This window comes from Phalacrocorax aristotelis, chromosome 32 (assembly GCF_949628215.1).
Source record: "Phalacrocorax aristotelis chromosome 32, bGulAri2.1, whole genome shotgun sequence".
NCBI lineage: Eukaryota > Metazoa > Chordata > Aves > Suliformes > Phalacrocoracidae > Phalacrocorax > Phalacrocorax aristotelis.
The window spans coordinates 214,219-232,581 of record NC_134307.1 but is presented as its reverse complement, the minus strand read 5'-3'; the positions used below and the strand labels follow the sequence as shown (position 1 = coordinate 232,581).

Below are 18,363 nucleotides of genomic sequence, written 5' to 3'. Positions count from 1 at the left end.
AAGTGACGTCACGGCGCGGGCACGTGGCGGTGAGGCGGCCCCAGGGAGGAGGGCGGCCATGTTGGGTCAGCCCCAGGGGATGGGAAGGCGGCCATGTTGGGTCAGCCCCAGGGGATGATGGGAGGGCGGCCATGTTGGGTCAGCCCCGGGGGCTGATGGGAGGGCGGCCATGTTGGGTCAGCCCCGGGGGCTGATGGGAGGGCAGGACTATACACCCCTCGTCCCCCATTCCCCCCCCTCTACAGCAGCCCCATCCCCATCGCCCACCCTCCGCCCCGTTTTACCACACTTTGGGGTGTTTTTCATGTTTTTTTTATCTAAAAGGAGCACAAACGGCATCGAAAAAAATTCCCGTTTTTACCCCAAAACACGCACGGGCGGGGGTGGGGGCGGGGAAGGGACCACCCTGGGGGGGGGCCCAAAGGGTCATGGGGTGTCCCCAAGGGACGTGAAGGGGACCAGGGTGTCCCCAAGGGATGGTGACCCGAGGGGGACGACAGGAGAGGACAAGGCTACTTTGGGGTGTGGCTCGAGGTGACCCCAGGGGACACGGGTGACACCGTGGTGGCCCCAGAAGGGACACTGTCCCCGAGATGCCACCAGCGGCGGCCATCTTGGAAGGGACATCCCCACATCTCCTGGGGACATGGCGGCCCTGGGGTGGCTCTAGGTGACCCCAGGGGACACGGGTGACACCGTGGTGGCCTGGGAGGGGACAAAGAACACGGTGATGTCTCCAAACCTCCCGAGATGCCACCTGCAGCGGCCATCTTGGAGGAGACATCCCACGTCTCCCACGAACGCGGGGGACCCTGGCGTGGCCCTAGGTGGCCCCAGGGGACACGGGTGACCCGTTGGGGATGTGGGCGGGGCCGGGGGGGGTCACAGGAAGTAGTCGGCCACCGGCTTCTTGGAGGGGATCCCCCGCGTCTCCTGCGGCGCCGCCTCGAAGATGATGAATTCCTTCTGCAGGTGCTCGTCCAGCTCCAAAATGGCCGCCACGTTCCCGCACCTGCCGGGCAAAGCGTGTACTCAGCGTGTGCTTGGCGTGCGCGCGGTGACATGCCTGGAGCAGCCAGGCCAACCTCATGATGAAGTGGGTCCCCTTCAAGAGTCAGAGCCCCCAAACGTCCCCCCCTACCCTGTATCCCCTTGTCACACGTCCTAGTGTGTCCTTAGCATGGCATTAGCATGTACTTAGCATGTCATTAGCATGTACTTAGCACGTCAGCTCACCCAGAGGAGCAGTCGGTGGCCGACTGCGTGACAAGGACGGTCCCGTTCAAGCGCCATTTGGTGCCCACCTGCGTCCCCCCCTTCTCCCACCACACGTCCCAGCACACTTAAGCATGTACTTAGCATGTCCTTAGCATGTTGAGACTCATCAGCAGTAATAGTTGTGGCCAACCCCATGATGAGAATGGTCCTGTTCGAGTGCCACTCACCGTCCACTGGTGTCCCCCTACCCCGTGACCCTTCACCCCACACCCTTCCCACACCTTAGCATGTTCTCAGCATGTGCTTAGCGTGTCAAGACCCCCACCATCAATCCCAGCCCAAACAGACAAGGAGAATGCTCCCGTTCTGGTGCCACCAGCAGCCCTCTGCCATGTCCCGCTGCCCCGCCCCCTCGCCCCACGTCGCCTTAGCGTGTCCTTAGCGTGTGGCTGACCTGTAACAGTAGTTGGGGGCAGACCAGACGGTGAGGACGGTCTCGTTGAAGTGCCACTTGTAGCCCTCCATGACGAGCTGGTGAGCCCGGCAGATCATGTCGATGTCGTTGGAGGCGTTGAACTGGGCCACCACGTCGCTGCCGAACAGGTACCCGGCCCCCCGCGGGGACACGCCCCAGCCCGTCGTGTCTGCCGACACGCCACACGCGTGTCACACGAGGGACGGGCGGGGGGGGTCCCGTGGGGCTGGGCAGTGCGGAGGGGGGGGTCACGCGTGCGTTGTATTGAGCCCAGTGGGTCAGATCGGGGGCTGCGTGCGGGGACACGTGACCCACACGCGTGCTACGTGTGTCCACACGTCACGTGGAACAGCCCAGCGTGGCCGTGGGGTCACATGTGTCACATGGAACAGCTGGGCGTGGCCATACATGTCACACAGAGCCACCACGCGTGACTGCCATGTGTCCCACCACCCCAGACCCCCATGTGTCACACGTGTCCCCGTGTGTCACGTGGAACGGCCCGATGTGGCCGTGGGGTCACATACGTGTAATACGCACCAACCCCGGCGTGGCCGTGTGGTCACACGTATGTCACCTGAGGCCACACGGGCCAGGCTGGAGCACGCGTGAGCACATGCGACCCACACGCGTGTCACACGTAGCCACATGTCATGGTATCGCGTGCGTCACATGACCGGCCCAATATGACTGAAGGAGTCACACGTGTGCCACACGGAGCCACACGCCCCAGCCTGGCCCCTCTACATGGCAACACGCAACCCACACACGTGTCACCCGTCACCCCAAGTGACGGGGCCACCCCGATGGCGGCGGGGAGGCCATGGGGCACGACCCGAGGGCCCGGCGGGCGGGGCCGCAGGGCGGGACACGTGCCAACACGCGTGTGCGGGACCTACCCTCGGGGTCGGACCAGAGGAGGTCACACATGGGGCCGTCGTGGGGCACCTCCTGCTTGCGGTCGATGGTGCGGATCTGGTCTAGCGTCTGGATGGAGGGCGAGAGGCCCCCGTGCACGCAGAAGATCTGTGTGGACACACGTGTGCTTAGCGTGTGCGATGCCCGCACACCCCCACCCTCCGTCCCGAGCGGCTGGGGGGGACCCCAGGGCGACCAGACCCCCCCCGCAGCACCCCCCAAACGCAGCCCCAGGAGCCATTCCGCACCCCTACATGCGCTTAACGTGTGTTTAACGTGTCCTTAGCGTGTCATAACGTGTCTTTACCATGTCCCCACGTGCTCATCATGCTGTCCACGAGGCTGCAGAGAGCAAAGCTGCTGGCGCAACCCCCCCCCCCCCCCCCAACATGCAGCCGCAGGAGCCTCCCCGTGCCTTTGCATGTGCTTAGCATGTCCTAGCGTGTCCTTAACGTGTGCTTAGCGTGTCCTAACCCATCCCAGCGTGCTCAGAGAGCGTTCCACGGTGGCGACAGGGCTGCAGAGAGCGAAGCTGCTGGTGCAAAACCCCCAACATGCAGCCCCTGACGCCTCCCCACAGCTCCACATGTGCTTAGCATGACTTAACATGTCCTAAACATGGGCTTAGCGTGTCCTAACCCATCCCAGCGCGTTCACAGAGTGTTCCACGATGGCAACGGAGCCGCCAAGAGGGAAGCTGCCGGCGTAACCTCCCCACGAGGAGCCCTAGATGCATCCCCGTGCCCTGCATGTACTTAGCATGACCTTAGCATGTCCGGAGCACGTCCTAACATATCTCAGCACGCTGCAACATGCTTCTTGAGCGATCAGTGATGGGATTGACGCTGCAAAGAGCAAAGCTACCGGCGCAGCTCCCATAAACATACATGCCTCTACACTTGTATGCCTCTAGCGTGCCCTTAACGTGTCTTAGCGTGTGCTTAGCGTGTCTTCGGATATCCCAGCGTGCTCGCAGAGCGTTCCACAACGGCAACGGGGCTGCCGAGAGCGAAGCTGCCGGCGTAGCCCCCTCGCACGCAGCTCCCGCTGCCCCCTCCCGCCCTTAGCGTGCCCTTAGCGTGCCCTTAGCGTGCCCTTAGCGTGCCCACCTTGCCGTCGATGATGGCGGAGAGGCTGAGGTAGTCGAAGATCTCGGTGCAGTAGCGCCAGACGGTGACGGAGCCGTACTTGCGCAGGCACTCGTCGTAGAAGCCGTACACCTGGGTGATCTGGCGGCTCTCGTGGTTGCCGCGGATCAGCGTGATGCGGTCGGGGTAACGCACCTGCCACGCCCGCACGCGTCGGGCCGCGCCCAGGTACCCTCGGGGTACACACACACCCTCCCCCCCCCCCCCCCAGATGCGTGGGAGCCCCCCAGGTCCCCCTCTGGACACTTGGGTGCTCCTCCACAGACAACCGGGTGTCCCCCCCCAAACACCTGGGACCCCTCCCTGGATGCCGGAGTCCCATATGGGTCCCCCCCCCAAATACCTGGGAGCCCCCCAGGTCCCCTCTGCGTTCCCCCCAGACACCTGGGAACCCTCTGGGTGCCCCCCCCAGACACCTGGGACCCCTCTGGGTGCCCCCCCCAGACACCTGGGAGCCCCCCAGGTCCCCTCTGCGTTCCCCCCAGACACCTGGGACCCCTCTAGGTGCCCCCCCCAGACACCTGAGACCCCTCTGGGTCCCCTCTGCATCCCCCCCAAACACCTGGGACCCCTCTGGGTGCCCCCCCCAGACACCTGAGACCCCTCTGGGTCCCCTCTGCATCCCCCCCAAACACCTGGGACCCCTCCCTGGATGCCGGGGTCCCATCTGGGTCCCCCCCCAAACATCTGGGTCCTCACTGGGTCCTATCTGGATCCCCCACACACATCTCGGTCACCTCTGGGTGCCCCCCCCAAACACCTGGGAGCCCCCCAGGTCCCCTCTGCATCCCCCCCAGACACCTGAGACCCCTCTGGGTGCCCCCCCCAAACACCTGGGAGCCCCCCAGGTCCCCTCTGCGTCCCCCCCAGACACCTGAGACCCCTCTGGGTGCCCCCCCCAAACACCTGGGAGCCCCCCAGGTCCCCTCTGCATCCCCCCCAGACACCTGAGACCCCTCTGGGTGCCCCACCCAAACACCTGGGAGCCCCCCCAGACACCTGGGACCCCTCACTGGTCACCTGCCCCCCATTCCGAGTCCCCCCCGCAAGGCCTGGGTCCCCTCTGGGTACCCCCCCAATGCCTGAGTGCCCCCTGTGGGTGCCCCCCCAGGCACCCAGGTCCCCCCAGTGCCTGGGACCCCACTGGACCCCCCACCCAGGACCCCCAGGGTGCCCCCCAGGACCCACCTTGAGCGCCAGCAGCAGGAGGAAGGTCTCGACGCTGTAGAAGCCCCGATCCACGAAGTCCCCCATGAACAGGTAATTGGTCTCGGGGACGTCCCCCCCAACCTGGGGGGCAGGGGGTGCTTAGGGGGCGCTTGGGGGGCATGGGGGGGCAATAAGGGGGAAATTGGGGTGTGCTAAGGGGGTGAGGGGGCACTTATGGGGCGTGAGACTGGTTGGGGGGCAGATGAGGGTACGGTTGGGGGCACTGGGGCAGTTAAGAGGGTGGTTGGGGGGCACAGTGGGTTGCTTAGAGGGTGGGGGCACAGCTGGGGGGCATGGGGGGTGGTTGGGGGGCGCTTAGGGGTCCGGGAGAACACTTAGGAGTTGGGGGTCTGTCAGGAACCACGTGGGGCGCAGGTTTGAGGGGGGCACTTGGGGGTCCGGGGGTGGGGGCAGCTCACCCTAAAGAGCTCCTTGAGATCATAGAACTGCCCATGGATGTCACCGCACACCTGGGGGGAAATGGGGGGGGGTCTGAGCCCCACAAGTGCCCCCGGGACCCCCCACTGCCCCCCAAGCTTCTGGGTCTGCTCCCCCAAACACCCCCCATCTGCCCCCAAGAGCTTCCCCCAACCCCCAGCTCACTCTCTACCCCCACATCTGCTCCCCAGAGCCCCCCCAGCCCCATACTTGCCCCCCAGCCCCCATGGCTGCCCCCCTAGATCCACCTCCCAGCCCCCCATACCTGTCCCCCACCCCCCATGTCACCTCCGGCCCCCACATCCACCCCCCATACGCACCCCTTAGGCCCCCTCAGCCCCCCACATGCACCCCCAACCCCCACGTCTGTTCTCCAGACCCCCACACACACCCCCCAACTACCCCATCTGCACTGCTTAAACCCCCCCAGGTACCCCCAAGTCCCCATTAGCACCCCCCAGCCCCTCATCTGTCCCCCCAGCCCCCCGCATCTGCCCCCGGCCCCCCCCCATCTCCCCTCCAGCCCCCCATGTCTACTCCCATATGTACCTCTTAGACCTCCCCAGCTACCCCCAAGCCCCCATAGCACCCCCAAGCCCCCAAAATCTGACCCGCAGGGCCCCACATGCACCCCCAACCCCACATATGCACTCCCAGATACCCATATCTCCCCTCCAGCCCCCCACATCCGCCCCATAGCCTCTCATATGCACACCCAGCCCCCCGTATCTGCTCCCCACCCCTCTACATCTCTCCTCCAGGCCCCCATTTGCACTCCCAGCCCCCCACATCTCTCCTCCAGCCCCCCATATCCAACCCCAGCCCCCCACATCCGTCCTGCAAACCCCCCCCTCCAGCCCCCTCCACGCGCCCCCCAACTCACAGTGACAGGGGAGTCGACCCGCTGGACGTTGCTCTCCTCCACCAAGATCTCCCTGGGGATAAAACAGGGGGGGGGGGCAATGATTTACCCCCAGGATGAACTAATTACCCTGCGGTGGGGGGGTAATTATGCCGGGGGGGGTAATTACCCCGGAGGGGGGGCTTAATTACCGGGCCTTGGCGCAGAGGGCCTTGACCTCGCTCTCCTTGATGAGCTCGCAGCGCCGCAGCTGCTCGATCTGCCGGTCCAGGTCGCTCAGCTCCCCCATGGCTGGGGCACAGCCCGCGGTCAGCCCCCCCCGGGCTGCCCCCAAGTGCCCCATGGGGCTCCCGCCGTCCTGTGGGGGTCCCTAACTGCCCCACAAGTGCCCCGTGGGGTTCCTAACTGCCCCGCAAGTGCCCTGTATGGCTCCCACCACGCTATGGGGGTCCGTAACTGCCCCCCAAAATCCCTGTGGGGCTCCTGCCACCCTATGGGGGTCCGTAACTGCCGCACAAGTGCCCCGTGGGGCTCCCGCCGCCCCACAGGCATCTGTAACTGCCCCACAAGCGTCCCCTGGGGCTCCCACCACTCCATAGGTGTCTGTAACTGCCCCACAAGTGCCCTGTGGGTCTCCAACTGCTCTACAGAGGTCCCAAACTGCTCCACGGAGCTCACACCACCCCATGGGGTACGAAAGTGCCCCACAAGTGCCCTGAAAAGCTCCCGCCACCCTATGGGGGGGCCAAACTGCCCCACAGGTGCCTCATGGGGCTCTAACCGCCCTATGGGGGTCCTTACCTGCCCCAGAGGGTCCCCAGCTGCCCCACAAGTGCCCCACGGGGCTCCAACGACCCTATGGGGACCCTTAACTGCTCCATGGGGGTCCCTCACTGCCCTACAAGGTCCCCAACTGCCCCACAAGTGCCGCATGGGGTCCGTAGCTGCCCCACAAGTGTCAAGTGAGGCTCCAGCCACCCTATGGGGGTCCATAACTGCGCCACAGGTCTGTAGCTGCCCTACGGGGGCTCCTCACTGCCCCACACGGACCCCAGCTGCCCCGTAAGTGCCCTGTGGGGGTCCAACCACCCTTTAGAGGCCCTTGCCTACCCCACGGAGGTCCCAAACTACCCCCCACAAGTGTCCCATGGGGCTCCAACCACCCTATGGGGCTCCTAAACTGCCCCATGGGGTCCTGAACTGCCCCACAACTGCCCTACGGGGCTCCACCCACCCTGTGGGGGCCCTTAACTGCCCCACAGGGTCCCCAACTGCCCCACAAATACTCCATGAGAGTCCAATCGCCCTATGGGGTCCCAAGCTGCCCCACAAGTGCCCCATGGAGTCCATAGCTGCCCTACAGGGACCCGAACTGCCCCACACGCGTCCCATGGGGCGCCAGCCACCCTATGGGGGTCCAAACTGCCCCACAGGATCTCCAATTACCCCAGCCCCCCATAGCTGCCCCACACGGGGTCCCTGTGAGCCCAAAAGAGCCCTGTAGCCCCCCCCCAGCACCCCTCGGAACGCCAACCCCCCCGGCCCCCATAACACTCCCAGCCCCACAACCACCCCAACACCCCCGTGGCCCCACAACTGCGACCTACAGCCACCCCCCGCCCCCCATAACTGCCTTCTACACCCATAACCCCCCAGCCCCACACATCTGCCCCACAACAACCCCCCACACCCCAAGAGCCCCTCGGCCCCACAACCCCGCCCCCCATAACCACCCGCCTCCCCCACAACCCCGCCGGCCCCACGAAGCTGCCCACCAGCAGCCCCCGCTGCCCCATAGATGCCCCCCCAGCCCCCCCCGAGCCGCCCCACACCCTCCCCCACCGCCCCACAACCCCCTCCCAGGGCCCCTCCGCACCCACCGGCCGCGACCCTTCGCCGCCGCCGCCACAGCTGCGCGTCACTTCCGGGCCGGCCCCCCTTCCGCCCGGAAACGGAAGTGCAGCTGCCGGTAGGAAGTGTCGCAGTGAAGAGGCGGGGCCTGAGAGCGAGAGTTCCCCCCACCCCGCGCCTGCCCCACGTCTGTCCGTCCGTCCGTCCATCCGTCGTCGCCCCCCCCCCCCCCCCCCCCCGAATTTCGCGGCCCCCCGGGGTCCCCCCGACCCCCCCAAATCCGGGGCCCCCTTTGCTCAGGCCGCCGCCATTTTATTGTCCTGCGGGGGGGGGGGGGGGGGGGGGGTGGGCGTTCACAAGGAGGGGGGGCGGGGACAAAATGGTTGCGGGGTGGGGGGGGAGGGGCTGGGAGTGTCTCGGCGCTGGCGTGACGCTGGCGTGACGTCGGCGTGACGCGTCAGTAGGCGTGGTTGGAGACGAAGAGGATTCGCTGGCGGCTGCGCCCGCCGGGCCGCTGGGGGTGTATTTGCCCTGGCAGGCCTGGGAGTTGGCCTGGGGGGGGGGGGGGGAGGGGGGAGATGGGGGAGGGGGGGTCAGAGGTGTGGCCGGTGGCACCGCCCGGCCCCGCCCGGCCCCGCCCGCCGATGATGGTGCCACCACCCGGAGGTGCGTGGGGCTGCGGAGACGCGGCCCCCCACAAGATCCCCCAACTCCCCGACGTCCCCATGGTGACCCACCAAAACCCCATGATGTTCTCCTGGCCCACCTCATGCCTCTCCCTGTCCCCACCCAAGAACCCCCAACCCTCCGACGTCCCCACGGTGACCCACCAGAACTTCTTGACCTTCTCCTCCTGGGCCACCCTGTCCCCACGTCCCCACCCAAGATCCCCCAACCCTCCGATGTCCCCACAGTGACCCACCAGAACCCCTTGATGTTCTCCTGGCCCACCTCGTGCCTCTCCCTGTCCCCACCCAAGAACCCCCAACCCTCCGACGTCCCCACGGTGACCCACCAGAACCCTTGATGGTCTCCTGGCCCACCTCGTGCCTCTCCCTGTCCCCACCAAGAACCCCCAACCCTCCGACGTCCCCACGGTGACCCACCAGAACCCCTTGATGGTCTCCTGGCCCACCTCGTGCCTCACCCTGTCCCCACGTCCCACCCTCCGATCCCCCAACCCTCCGACGTCACCACGGTGACCCACCAGAACCCCCGACCCTCTCCTGTCCACCCGTCCCCAGCCCAGACGTCCCCAGGAGGTGACGGTCACCTACCAGGGCCCTCTTGACGTACTCCTCCTGGGCCGCCTTGGTGTTGTCCTTCTTGCCGGCCCAGGCGCGCAGCGCGGAGGCCTGCAGCGCCCGCCCCGTAGGAGAAGGTGAGGGCCCAGGGCCGCGCCAGCGGGCACCGGTTGATGGCGTTGAGGTTGAGCGACGCCTCCTCCTCGCTCTGCCCCCCCGACAGGAACGTGATGCCTGCGGGGGGCGGGCGGGGTCAGCGGGCGGGGGATGGGGACAGGGACACCACGGGGACACAGCTATGGGCGTGGGGACACCATGGGGACGGGGGACACCACAGTGGGCATGGGGACACCAGGGGGACACCACGAGGACGTGGGGATGGGGACAGGGACACCATGGGGACACAGCTATGGGTGTGGGGACACCATGGGGACGGGGACACCATGGGGACACAGCTATGGCATGAGGACGTGGGGATGGGGACAGGGACACCACGGGGACACAGCTATGGGCGTGGGACACCATGGGGACGGGGACACCACAGTGGGCATGGGGACACCAGGGGGACACCACGAGGACGTGGGGATGGGGACAGGGACACCACGGGGACACAGCTGTGGGCGTGGGGACACCATGGGGACGGGGACACCACGGGGACACAGCTATGGGTGTGGGGACACCATGGGGACAGGGACACCACGGGGACACAGCTATGGGCGTGGGGACACCATGGGGACGGGGACACCACAGTGGGCATGGGACACCAGGGGGACACCACGAGGACGTGGGGATGGGGACAGGGACACCATGGGGACACAGCTATGGGCGTGGGGACACCATGGGGACAGGGACACCATGGGGACACAGCTATGGGTGTGGGGACACCATAGGCACAGGGACACCACAGTGGGCATGGGGACACCATGGGGACACCACGAGGACGTGGGATGGGGACAGGGACACCAAGGGACACCATGGGACGGGGACACCACAATGGGCATGGGGATACCATGGGATGGGGACACCACAATGGGCACGGGGACACCATGGGGACACCACGAGGACGTGGGGATGGGGACAGGGACACCACGGGACACAGCTATGGGCGCGGGGACACCATGGGGACAGTGACACCATGGGGATGGGGACACCACAATGGGCATGGGGACACCATGGGGACACCACGAGGACGTGGGGATGGGACAGGGACACCATGGGGACACAGCTTATGGGCATGGGGACACCATGGGGGCCTGAATCCAGGGACGGGGACACCAGAAGAACATGGCCACGGGCATGGTGACACCATGGCAATGTGGCCACGGGGACAGGGACACCATGGGGACGCTGCCATGGGCGTGGGGACACCATGAGGGCACAACTACGGGGATGGTGACCCCACGGGGACGTGGCCACGGGGACAGGGACACCATGGGGACGCTGCCATGGGTGTGAGGACACCATGAGGGCACAACTATGGGGATGGTGACACCATGGGGACGTGGCCACGGGGACAGGGACACCACGGGGACACTGCCATGGGTGTGAGGACACCATGAGGGCACAACTATGGGGATGGTGACACCATGGGGACATGGCCACGGGGACAGGGACACCACGGGGACACTGCCATGGGTGTGAGGACACCATGAGGGCACAACTATGGGGATGGTGACACCATGGGGACGTGGCCACGGGGACAGGGACACCACGGGGACACTGCCATGGGTGTGAGGACACCATGAGGGCACAACTATGGGGATGGTGACACCATGGGAACGTGGCCACGGGGACAGGGACACCACGGGGACGCTGCCATGGGCGTGAGGACACCATGAGGGCACAACTATGGGGATGGTGACCCCACGGGGACGTGGCCACGGGGACAGGGACACCACGGGGACGTGAATATGGGCATGGTATCACCACGGGGACACTGCCATGGGCGTGAGGACACCACGGGGACGTGGCGACGGGGACAGGGACACCACGGGGATGCTGCCATGGGCGTGGGGACACCATGAGGGCACAACTATGGGGATGGTGACACCACGGGGACGTGGCCACAGGAATGGGGACACCATGGGGACGTGAATATGGGCATGGTGACACCACGGGGACGTGGCCACGGGGACAGGGACACCACGGGGACACCATGAGGGCACAACTATGGGGATGGTGACCCCACGGGGACAGGGGCCGCGGTGGCACTGACCGGGGACGGCGGGGGGCACGGTGCGGCGCAGCGCGGTGACGGTTGCCATGGCGATCTCCTCGGGGCTGTACTTCTTGGTACAGGCGTGGCCCGGCGTCACCATGTTGGGCTTCAGCAACGTCCCCTCCAGGTAGACGTGGTGGTCGCTCAGCGCCTTGTAGACGGCCGCCAGCACCTGGGGACGCAGGGACGTCAGCGGGGGACACGTTGGGGACACTTTGGGGACGCGACGGGGACGTCACCCACCTTCTCAGTCACGTATTGGCAGTGCTTCAGGTCATGGTCACCGTCCGGGAGGATCTCGGGCTCCACGATGGGGACGATGCCGTTCTGCGGGGACAAGGGGGGACGTCACGGGACGTCGGGGGACGTCGGGGGACATGGGGGAGGGGGGACACGGGGAGGGGACCTGCTGGCAGATGCTGGCGTAGCGGGCGAGGACGTTGGCGTTCTCCATGATGGCCAGGCGCGTGGGCGTGTGCTCGGAGATCTTGAGGACGCAGCGCCACTTGGCGAAGTCGGCCCCGTCCTTCTTGTACTGGGCGCAGCGCTCCATCAGCCCGTCCAGCCCTGCGGGGGGCGCGGCGGGCGTCGGTGGCGGGCGGGGCCGGGCGGGGCCGGCGTGACGGGGCGGGGTGACGGGAGGGGCGGGGACACGGTGGTGGCGTGAGGGAGGCATCATGGATGAGGGCGCTGTGGTGGTATCTGGGGCGGGGGTGGCATCAGGATGGGGACACCATGGTGGCATCAAAGGTGGGGGTGACACAAGGCATGGGACATCACGGTGGCATCAGGGGTGGGGGTGACATGAGGGATGGGGACACTGTGGTGGCATCAGGGGTGGGGACACTGATGGGCCTCAGGGTGGCATCAGGGATGGGGACGCCGTGGAGGCATCAGGGGCGGGGGTGACACGAGGGATGGGGACGCCGTGGTGGCCTCGGGGTGGGGGTGACACGAGGGATGGGGACGCCGTGGAGGCATCAGGGGCGGGGGTGACACGAGGGATGGGGACGTCGTGGTGGCCTCGGGGTGGGGGTGACACGAGGGATGGGGATGCCATGGTGGCATCAGGGGCGGGGGTGACAGGAGGGATGGGGACGCCGTGGTGGCATCAAGGGTGGGGGTGACACAAGAGATGGGGACGCCGTGGTGGCATCAGGGGCGGGGGGTGACACCAGGGATCAGGACGCCGTGGTGGCATCAGGGGTGGGGGTGACACGAGAGATGGGGACGCCGCGGTGGCATCAGGGGCGGGGGTGACACCAGGGATCAGGACGCCGTGGTGGCATCAGGGGCTGGGGTGACACGAGGGATGGGGACGCCGTGGTGGCATCGGGGCGGGGGTGACACGAGGGATGGGGACGCCATGGTGGCCTCGGGGCGGGGGTGATACGAGGGATGGGGACGCTGTGGTGGCATCAGGAGTGGGGACACTGGTGGGGCTCAGGGGTGGCATCAGGGATGGGGACGCTGTGGTGGCATCAGGAGTGGGGACACTGGTGGGGCTCAGAGGTGGCATCAGGGATGGGGACACTGTGGTGGCATCAGGGTTGGGGGTGACACGAGGGATGGGGACGCCGTGGTGGCCCCGGGGCGGGGGTGACACGAGGGATGGGGACGCCGTGGTGGCCCCGGGGCGGGGGTGACACGAGGGATGGGGACGCCGTGGTGCCATCAGGGGTGGGGGTGACACCAGGGATGGGGACGCCGTGGTGGCATCAGGCGTGGGGACACTGGTGGGGCTCAGAGGTGGCATCAGGGATGGGGACACTGTGGTGGCATCAGGGTTGGGGTGACACGAGGATGGGGACGCCGTGGTGGCTTCAGGAGTGGGGGTGACAACGAGGGATGGGGACCACGTGGTGGCATCAGGGCGGGGGTGACACGAGGGATGGGGACGCCGTGGTGGCCCCGGGGCGGGGGTGACACGAGGGATGGGGACGCCGTGGTGGCCTCGGGGCGGGGGGTGACACGAGGGATGGGGACGCCGTGGTGGCCTCGGGGCGGGGCCGCGCTGTCACTCACCCTGGGTCGTGGTCTCGCCATTGGTGCCAGCCAGGGGCACAACCCCCTTGTCCACCTGGGGACGGGGACACGTCACTGGGGCCACCGGGGCACTGGCCACGTCCCCCCTGTCCCCACAATGCCCTCCCCCCCCCAACCTGCATCCCCACAGCCGGGCATCACCCCCACGTCCCCTGGGGAACCCCAGTGTCCCCAATGTCCCCCTCAAGGGACAAGGCGATCAAGATCCCTCTCAACATCCCAAGGTCCCCCCAATGTCCCCAAGGTGTCCCTCCAATGTCCCCAAGGCCCCCCAACATCCCATGTCCCCCCCAATGTCCCCACTTTGACACCACCGAGACCCTCTCGATGTGGCTGACCCAAGGCAAGGAGCAACCAAGGCCCCAAACGTCCCCAAGTCTCCCGACACCCCCATGTCCCCACAATGTCCCCAAGGTGTCCCCAAGGCCCCCAACATCCCTGGGTTCCCCCACGTGTCCCTCCAATGTCCCCACCTTGACACCACCAAGACCCTCTTGATGAGGTTGACCCATGTCAAGGAGCACCCAAGGCCCCAACGTCCCCAAGTCCCCTGACACCCCCGTGTCCCCCAATGTCCCCGTGTCCCCTCTGGTGTCCCAAGGCCCCTGTTGTCCCCCCCTTGACACCACCAAGACCCTCTTGATGAGGTTGACCCAAGTCAAGGAGCACCCAAGGCTCCCAAGGTCCCCAAGCCTCACAACACCCCTGTGACCCCCAATGTCCCCGTGTCCCCAAGGCCTCTGATGTCCCCAAGGCCCCCCCATGTCCCCACCTTGACGCCACCAAGACCCTCTCAATGTGGTTGACCATGTCAAGGAGCACGCAAGGCCCCAACGTCCCCAAGTCTCAACACCCCTGTGTCCCCCCCAGTGTCCCCGTGTCCCCCCCATGTCCCCACCTTGACACCACCAAGACCCTCTCGATGTGGTTGACCCATGTCAAGGAGGACCCAAGGCCCCAACGTCCCCAAGTCTCAAAACACCCCCGTGTCCCCCAATGTCCCCATGTCCCCCCCCAGCGTCCCCATGTCCCCCCCCAGTGTCCCCACCTTGACACCACCAAGACCCTCTCAATGTGGTTGACCCATGTCAAGGAGCACCAAGGCCCCAGCGTCCCCAAGGCCCCAACGCCCCCATGTCCCCCGACGCCCCCATGTCCCCCGACGCCCCCATGTCCCCCCGCCGTCCCCAACGTCCCCGCGCCCCCACCTTGATGCCGACGAGGGCGCCCTTGCTGCGGATGACCTGGGGGAAGGGGCGCCCGTCGTCCGCCTTCTGGTAGAGGGTCTCGTGGAAGAGGATGACGCCGCCGATGCAGGGGTCCACGCGGCTGTCGGCCGTGAAGAGCAGCTGCCGGTACCAGCGGCGGTTCTCCTCCGTGTTCTCCGCCCCCACCGAGCTCAGCCGCTTGGCGATGCTGCCTGCGCCCCCCCAGTATAAACCAGTTCAGTCCCAGTATGGCCCACTGCCCTCCTGGGGCTCTCTCAGTGCATCCCAGTAGCTCCAGTGCTGCTCCAGGAGCTCTCAGGAACTCCCTGGTGCCACCCTAAAGTTCTCAGACTCTTTGCCATGCTCCCAGACACCATCCCAGTATAAACCAGTTCAGACCAGTATGGCCCCAGTATGGCCCACTGGTCTCCTGGGGCTCTCTCAGTGCATCCCAGTAGCTCCCAGTGCTGCTCCAGGAGCTCTCAGAAGCCCCTTGAAGCTCTCAGACTCTTGGTGATGCTCCCACCCACCATCCCAGTATAAACCAGTATAGCCCAATATGGCGCACTGGTCTCCTGGTGCTGTCCCAGTGCGGCTCCAGAAGCTCTCAGGAGCCCCCTTGAAGTTCCCGGACAATTTGCGATGCTCTCAGACACCATCCCAGTATAAACCAGTTCAGCCCATTACAGCCCAGTATGACCCACTGATCTCCTAGTGCTGTCCCAGTAGCTCCCAGTGCAGCTCCAGGAGCTCTCAGAAACCCCCTGCTACCACCTTAAAGTCCTCAGACCTCTCCAGTGTTCCCAGACAGCATCCCAGTACAAACCAGTTCAGCCCAGTATGGCCCAGTATGACCCACTGGTCTCCTGGTGCTGTCCCAGTGCCTCCCAGTAGCTCCCAGTGTGGCTCCAGGAGCTCCCAGGAACCCCCTGCTGCCACCTTAAAGTCCTCAGACACTCTGCGATGCTCCGAGCCACCATCCCAGTATAAACCAGTTACTCCCAGTTCAGCTCAGTAACCACGACTGCTCTCCTGGTGCTGCCCCAAGGGGTCCCAGTATCTCCCAGTGCAGCTCCACGAGCTCTCAGGAACCCCATGAAATCCTCAGATGCTCTGTGACGCTCCCAGACACCACCCCAGTACAAACCAGTTCAGACCACTATGGCCCACTGCCCTCCTGGTGCTGTCCCAGTGCCTCCCAGTATCACCTCAGGGCACTCGGGTGCTTGGCCAGGCTCCCTGCAAGCTCCCAGTGCCTCCCAGTAGCTCCCAGTGCTGCTCCAGGAGCTCTCAGGAACTCCCTGGTGCCACCCTAAAGTTCTCAGACTCTTTGCCATGCTCCCAGACACCATCCCAGTATAAACCAGTTCAGACCAGTATGGCCCAGTATGGCCCACTGGTCTCCTGATGCTGTCCTAGTGCCTCCCAGTATCTCCCAGTGCTGTTCCACGAGCTCTCAGGAACCCCCATGAAATCCTCAGATGCTTTGTGATGCTCTCAGACACCATCCAGTATAAACCAGTCAGACCAGTATGTCCCACTGCCCTCCTGGTGCTGTCCCAGTGCCTCCCAGTAGCTCCCAGTACCCCCTTCTGCCACCTTGAAATTCTCAGATGCTATGCAATGCTCCGAGCCACCGTCCCAGTATAAACCAGTTCAGACCAGTATAGACCAGTATGGCCCACTGCCCTCCTGGTGCTGCCCCAGTGCCTCCCAGTACCACCTGAGGGCACTTGGGTGCTTGGCCAGGCTCCCTGCAAGCTCCCAGTGCCTCCCAGTTGCTCCCAGTACTCCCAGGTGCTGTCCTAGTGCCTCCCAGTAGCTCCCAGTAGTTCCCCGTCCAGCTTTGGGGTCTCCCAGTAGGTCCCAGTGCCATCCCAGTGCTCTCCCCAGGGTTTGCCAGTAACCCTCAGTTGTCCCGGGGTTTGCCAGTAGCTCCCAGTAGCTGTCTGATGCTGCCCCAGTGGTTCCAGTAGTTTCCCAGTGCTTCCTGTTCTCCTAGTGTGTCCCAGTGCCCCTCCACCCTGTCCCAGTCCCTCCCAGTACTTCCTAATCCCCTCCCAGTGGGTTCCAGTCCCTCCCAGTGCATCCAGTCCCCTTAGTCCCTACCAGTACATTCCCAGCACCCTCCCAGGGCTTCCTAACCCTCCTAGTAGTTCCCAGAGTCTCCCAGTCACTTCCCAGTGTGTCCCAGCACCCTCCCAGTGCTTCCTAATCCCCTCCCAGCAGTTTCCAGCATCTCCAGTCCCTTCCCAGTGCATCCCAGTCCCCTCCTAGTCCTTCCCAGTATGTTCCCAGCACCCTCCCAGGGCTTCCTAACCCCCCCTAGCAGTTTCCAGTGCCTCCCAGTGCCTCCCAGTCCCCTCCTAGTCCCTCCCAGTATGTTCCCAGCACCCTCCCAGGGCTTCCAATCCCTTCCTCGGAACTCCCAGTGCCCCCCCACAATCCCCTCCCAGTCCCTCCCAGTCACCCACCAGTTGACTCATCGGCAGCCAGGATGCCCTTCCCGGGGGCAACGATGCGCTGGGCGATGGTCGCCAGCTCCTTCTTCTGCTCCGGGGTCAGCGCTGGCACCGGTGGGGACATCGCGGCGGCTCTGGTGACATCAGCAGTGACATCGATGACATCAGCGGCAACGATAACCCCCGCGTGCGTGACGGCCGCGCCTGACCCTATGGCTGCCCCGGGCGGGGGGGGGGGGGATGGGGACACCAGGGAGTTTGGGGGGGGGGGTGGGGGGGGATGCAGGGGCCTGGGGGGGGGGGACCCAGGCATCTGGGGGGGACCCCAGCACCCAGGGAATTTAGGGGATCTCTGGCATCTGTGGGGGGACGACCCCAAAGTTCGGGGGGTGGGAGGGAGGTAGGACACACACACCCGCCCACCCAGGGGTCTGGGGGGAGGGGAGACACCCCAGGGAAATTGCGGGGTGGGGGGGGAAGGGAAGCTGGGAGTTTGGGGGTGCGGGGGGACCCACCCAGGCGTCCGGGCACAGCAGGAGGCAAGCGGGAAATGGAGGGACCCCGGGGCGGGGCTGGGGGGGACACCCTGGGGCCAGGAGGGGGGCAGGGTGGGGCCAGCGGCGGGGAGGGGGGGGAGGGAGGGGCCTCGGGTGGGTGGGGTTGCCCCGCCCCCCCCCCCCCCCCCCCAAGGGAACCCCAAGGGCATTTCAAGGGTAAGGAAAGGAAACCGGGTGCCTGGAAGGGCCTCCACCCCCATGGTGTGGGACCCACATGCATCCCCAAATCTCACCGTTTCACCCAAAAATCTGCCTTTTTAGCCCCACATTTGCTCCTTTCACCCCAAAATCTGCCCCTTTTCATCCAAAAATCTGCCTCCAGGCATCAAAATCTGCCTTTTTAGCCCCAAATTTGCCCCTTTCACCCCAAAATCTGCCCCTTTTCATCCAAAAATCTGCCTCCAGGCATCAAAATCTGCCTTTTACCACCAATCTGCCCCTTTCACCCCAAAATCTGCCTCCAGGCATCAAAATCTGCCTTTTTACCACCAAATCTGCCCCTTTCACCA

General features: G+C 65.6%; 2 protein-coding genes across 4 annotated transcripts in view; both read right to left on the bottom strand.

Moving 5' to 3' along the window:
• Positions 1-296: 296 nt before the first annotated feature.
• Positions 297-18,363, bottom strand: part of PPP4C (protein phosphatase 4 catalytic subunit) — a 31,814-nt gene continuing 13,747 nt past the window's right edge. Inside the window, exons 1-9 of one of the 3 annotated variants that reach the window (XM_075076603.1) lie at positions 8,149-8,330; positions 6,460-6,559; positions 6,290-6,341; positions 5,388-5,438; positions 4,948-5,049; positions 3,721-3,894; positions 2,593-2,719; positions 1,673-1,862; positions 297-1,012 (exon numbers count right to left, since the gene is read on the bottom strand). In XM_075076603.1, coding sequence (XP_074932704.1) covers positions 883-1,012; positions 1,673-1,862; positions 2,593-2,719; positions 3,721-3,894; positions 4,948-5,049; positions 5,388-5,438; positions 6,290-6,341; positions 6,460-6,557 — 924 coding nt within the window. In that variant the 5' untranslated portion in view covers positions 6,558-6,559; positions 8,149-8,330 and the 3' untranslated portion in view covers positions 297-882. Of the gene's footprint in view, positions 1,013-1,672; positions 1,863-2,592; positions 2,720-3,720; positions 3,895-4,947; positions 5,050-5,387; positions 5,439-6,289; positions 6,342-6,459; positions 6,560-8,144; positions 8,331-18,363 lie in introns of those variants that run through there. The other 2 variants (XM_075076601.1, XM_075076604.1) reach the window with 2 other exon arrangements.
• The window catches only part of LOC142049142 (uncharacterized), a 55,928-nt gene continuing 45,975 nt past the window's right edge, over positions 8,411-18,363 (bottom strand). Inside the window, 9 exon segments of the mRNA XM_075076583.1 lie at positions 8,411-8,671; positions 9,397-9,489; positions 9,491-9,597; positions 11,579-11,753; positions 11,825-11,908; positions 11,988-12,148; positions 13,607-13,661; positions 14,836-15,047; positions 17,310-17,432. Coding sequence (XP_074932684.1) covers positions 8,432-8,671; positions 9,397-9,489; positions 9,491-9,597; positions 11,579-11,753; positions 11,825-11,908; positions 11,988-12,148; positions 13,607-13,661; positions 14,836-15,047; positions 17,310-17,432 — 1,250 coding nt within the window. The 3' untranslated portion in view covers positions 8,411-8,431.